Source organism: Fukomys damarensis, unplaced genomic scaffold, assembly GCF_012274545.1.
Source record: "Fukomys damarensis isolate Sample0158 unplaced genomic scaffold, DMR_v1.0_HiC HiC_scaffold_22, whole genome shotgun sequence".
Taxonomy (NCBI): Eukaryota; Metazoa; Chordata; class Mammalia; order Rodentia; family Bathyergidae; genus Fukomys; species Fukomys damarensis.
In genome coordinates this window covers 11,128,648-11,133,329 of record NW_022900934.1, presented here as the reverse complement: position 1 = coordinate 11,133,329, position 4,682 = coordinate 11,128,648, and the positions used below count along the sequence as shown (strand labels likewise).

General features: G+C 49.1%; 1 protein-coding gene across 1 annotated transcript in view; it reads right to left on the bottom strand.

The window, feature by feature from the left end:
- The window catches only part of Tmem189 (transmembrane protein 189), a 23,489-nt gene extending 23,259 nt beyond the window's left edge, over positions 1-230 (bottom strand). The window contains exon 1 of the mRNA XM_033767087.1: positions 88-230. Within this exon, the coding sequence (XP_033622978.1) occupies positions 88-230 (143 nt within the window). The remainder of the gene's footprint in view (positions 1-87) is intronic.
- Between the last annotated feature and the right edge of the window lie 4,452 nt (positions 231-4,682).

Below are 4,682 nucleotides of genomic sequence, written 5' to 3'. Positions count from 1 at the left end.
CGTGGGGCCGCAGCGAGTTCCCGCCTGCCCGGCTCCGCCTCTAGCCGGCCAGGCTTCGGCCTCTCGGGAGCCCAGGCGCTTCGCTACCCCCATCGGCCTGGGCCGAAAGGTCGGTGCAGTGGGCGGAGACCCGGTCCTGAGAGTGGCATCTCTTCAGCAAGCACCGTTAGGCGCCGATCGTGTGCGAGGACCCCGAGAGAAAGGCCGGGGCTGGAGCCCGGAGCGCTCATCGAGCCTACTGTGTGCACCGACTGTGTGCAGCTCGGTACCGGGCACCTTGGGGGAGAAACCTCCAGCTTTGTCCCCATCCGCCATCAGCTCAGGTTCTTCTGAGAGACGGGACAGTAAACTGATGAAAATTACAGTGGGGATCTCTAAGATTTGTTGAGCGTTTAATAACTGCCGGGCGCTGGGCCTAGAGCCAAAAGAGCAACATATTATTTAATGACAGGGCCTTTTCACGGGAGCTGTGTTGATGGCCTGCTGCACTGCCCTCTCCTCCAGTCACTGCGACGTCACCCTGTTTTGTCTTCATAGGCTTGACAGGGCAGTGAACTCGCAGTTCCGTCTCCTCTGCCACAAACAAGCTCCTGAGGTCATAAAACTTGCTTTGTTTCTGGCAACATCCCCAACCCCACACCCTACCCGGATCTCCTAGCAGCTCAAAAAATGCTAGTTGAAAGAATTAAGGTAAAGCCAAATGCCTTCACTATTTCAGCAGGTAAATGACAGCAACCGGCTGTTAGCCTAGGTCTAGCTGCCTCAGAAGGACGCACGCAGTAACTGCCTGGGTGAATTCCAGGCAGTGGGATTAGAAGCCCCCCTAGAGGTTCTAAGGACCCCACCATCTGCTTCCAGATTTCTCTTAGAGGCTCCATCTTCATTCTTTGCTGAATGGTTAAGCCCCAGATTCCTCAGCTGCCAGTCAACCCAGGGCTGTTTCTACCTTGGGTGGCCAATGTCCCAGGTGGCCCAGTGCCCCCTTCCTGTCTCTTTCCCACTCATCTCAGGAAACAAGAACCCCCTTCAGATGACAGGGGCCAGCCGCTGCCCAAGTCCCTGCAGATTCTGGTGAAGCTGACTGGCCTTGTATCATTTACTAACTGCAAGGTTGGATTTTTAACCCAGGAGGTTACAGTGTCTTGCTTTGGTGGGGGCTGGGTCTTGGATATGGTAAGCACTGTCCAAAGCTCGGTGTGTGTCTTGGAGCCTTCCAAGCAGAGTGGGGTGGCTGGTTACTGTGGGCATCTGGAGACCCCGTCAGTGGTCAGCACCAGGGATGCCAGTGGCTGCTAGACAGCCAGCCAGCCAGCCTGAGCTCACACACTACTTCTTTCATTCACCCAAGCCTGCTTATAAAGTACCAACCTGACCTGAGCGCTGTTCTAAGAAGACGGCATGGAATCAGGGAAGGTCTGTTCACAAAGGTGACGTTTGAGCGAGGCCTAAAGGAGAGGAGGGAGCCAAGTGTGCAAATGTCCGGGGAACATATCATTCCCAGCTGAGGGAGCACCAGGTGGAAAGGCCGAGAGACAGGAATGTGCTAGCCATATTCCAGCGAGGGGGCCCGTGTGGTGAGGACCAGGGGATCAAGGAGGTCAGAGAGCAAGGGAGAGAGGCACATGGGGCGGGGCTTGAACAGGATTATTAGGCCTTTGGCTTTTACTTAAGATGATCTGGGAAGTCCCTTCCCTGCAGGTTTGAGCAGAAGGTTGATATGATCGGACTTATTCACTGAGCGACAGTCATACTGTGTTGCCCAGGCTGGCCTCAAACTCAAGATCCTGCAGCCTCAGCCTCCCAGTAGCTGGGATTACAGGCGTGCACCACCACTTTCCGCTTTTATTTTTTAAAAAGGCGTTTCCTGTCACTAGGTAAGACACTCCCAAGCTGTGAAGATGAAGACCATATAGAGGGGTGCTCATTAAGAAGACACGCCATTGGGCTCCCACCCTGGCTGCCTTCTCCAGCTTTAAACTAGGCTTATATGTAGCTTTCTGATGCTTTTATTCAAATACTCGCAAAATGAGTACATAATGTTGTCCTTCCATTTTCACAGTGAAGATACATATATTCTGCTCTTGGATTGTTGTTAGTTGTTTTTTCTGGTACCAGGGACTGAACTCAGGACCTTGTGCTTGCCAGACACGTGTAGCACCTCTGAGCTACAATCCCTGGCCCTGTTGTTGTTTTTTATCTTGCCCTGACAGTACAATTACAGAGTTTCCTGATCCTTTTTTAAAAAATACTTAAATTACATACCGGCTGGGTGTAGTAGTGCATGCCTGTAATCCCAGCACTCAGGAGGCTGAGGCAGGAGGACCGCTGTGAGTTCGAGACCAGCCTGGGCTACATAGTGAGTTCCAGGTCAGTCTCAACTACAGTCAGACTCTGTCTCATAAAAATAAATAAAATAAACAAGTAAATAAATAAATTACATACCGGTACAATTCAGTGATTTTTAGTATATTTACACAGGTGTGTACTCACTGCTGTCTAATTAGAGAACATTTTTATCACCCCTAAAAGAAAGTCCATATCCATTAGTAGCCACTCCCTGTTTTCCTCTTCCCTCCAGCCCTGGCAACCACGGATCTACTCTCTGCCTCTGCGGATTTGCCTGCAGTGGACAATTCCTGTACGGAGTCGTGTAATACGTAGCCTTTGGTGTCTGACTTCTTTCTCTTAGCATGATGTTTCCATGTTTACTCATGTTGGAGCATGTGCTGGGTGGGCTCCATTGCCTTACATGGCCAAATACCACCGCACTGAAGGGGTATGGTACATCTTGTGTATTCATCTGGCTGACGGGCATTTGGTTCGTTTCCATGCTTTGGATGTCGTGGATAATGCTGCAGTGAAGATTGGTGCATGTGTTTCTGTGTGACATGCATTTTCGTTTCCTGTAGGGATATATCTAGGAGTCAAGTTACCGAGTCACATGTGGTCTGCTGTTTGAGAATCACTGTGCCAGTTAATCTTTTTTTTTTTTTTTTTTCTTTTGGTTTTTTGAGACAGGGTCTCGCTATGTAGTTGAGACTGACCTGGAACTCACTATGTAACCCAGGCTGGTCTCGAACTCACAGCGATCCTCCTGCCTCAGCCTCCCGAGTGCTGGGATTACGGGCATGCGCCACCTCTCCAGGCTGTGCCAGTTAATCTTTATCGTCAGCTTCACTGGATTAAGGGACCACCAGGGAGGCAATTGGATTGTGATGACACTGACCTCATCAGTGGTTTAAACCACTGATGAGTTCATAGCTGAATGGGTATTAGCTGGAGGGGCCAGGGATGTGGCTCAGTGGCACCATGCCTGCCTGGCAAGTACAAGGTCCTGAGTTCAATTCCCAGCACAGAAAAAAAAAAAAAAAAAAAAATGTGGGGCCTGCTTGGAGGAAGTGGGTGGTGGGTGAACGAGCTGAGTTGCCTTGCTCTCCCATGCACGTCCACCCTGATGTTTCCACTTTGGAGCCAGATAGATGACCATGGGCTGAAACCTCTGAAACTCTGAGCCCATATAAACTACTCCTTTTTAAAGCTGTGGGCGCCAGGCCTTTGGTTCCAGCAGTGGAAAGCTGACCGGTACAGCCAGCAAACAGCAGCTGCACTGTTTTATATTCCCGCCAACAGTGTGATTGTTCTAGTTGCCCCACTTTGGGTTCCGGCCACCCTAACAGGTGTGACCTGCTATCTCATCATGTTTCTGATTTCCGTTTCCATGTTGGCTAATGATGAAGAGTATGTTTTTTGTGCTTATTTCCATTAGCATATCTTTTTCATATCCTTTTCAAGAGATATCTATTTAACCATTTGTTTTTTTCTTTTTACTGTTGAACTGTTTATATACTTACGGACACAAATCCCTCATAAGATTTGAAAATGTTTCCCCTCATCATTTTTTTGGTACCAGGGATCAAACTCAGGTCCTCACACCACTGAGCTAAATCCCCTGCCCCTCTCTTCCTCTTGTTGGTGGTCTTTTTACTTTCTTGTCAGTATCCTTTGACCAACACTTTTTTTTTTAACTTTCGATAAAATGCAGATGACCTGTTCCTTTTGTTACTGTTGTCATCTGTGCTTTAAATGTTCTGTCACCTTACTTTTTAAAACAGCTGCATCATATCCCCTTGCCTGGCTGGGCCATAATTTATCCAGCTGGGTGCCTGTGGATGGTCACTCCGTAGCTTCTCCTTTGCAATTGATGTCTAGCTTTGCACTCCCAGGGAGCTCAGTGGGCCTCACCTCTAGGGGCGGGGTTGCTGGGGAAATGTTAATATGCCTTTGTCATGCTGATGGGAATTGACAAACCAGATGGTAGGTGGGACAGGGCAAGGTGGCACACACCTGTAATCCCAGCGGGAGGCTGAGGCAGGAGAATCGCTGTGAGTTCGAGACCAGCCTGAGCTACATAGTGAGTTCCAGGTCAGTCTCTACTACATAGTGAGACCCTGACTCAAAATAAAAATCACACAAAAAAACCCCAGATGGTAGGTGGGTAGGTGGGTATTGCTGCTCGAATCAGTTGCTAATTATATTCTCACCAGCTGTGTTGCAGGGTACCTGTTTCCTACAGCTTTGCAGCACAGTGGCTATTACATAAGTTAAATTGCAGAAAATTGAAAATGTAATCATGTTGCTATGCGAGGCATATTTCAGGCACTCAGTGTCCCTTGTGGCTGGGG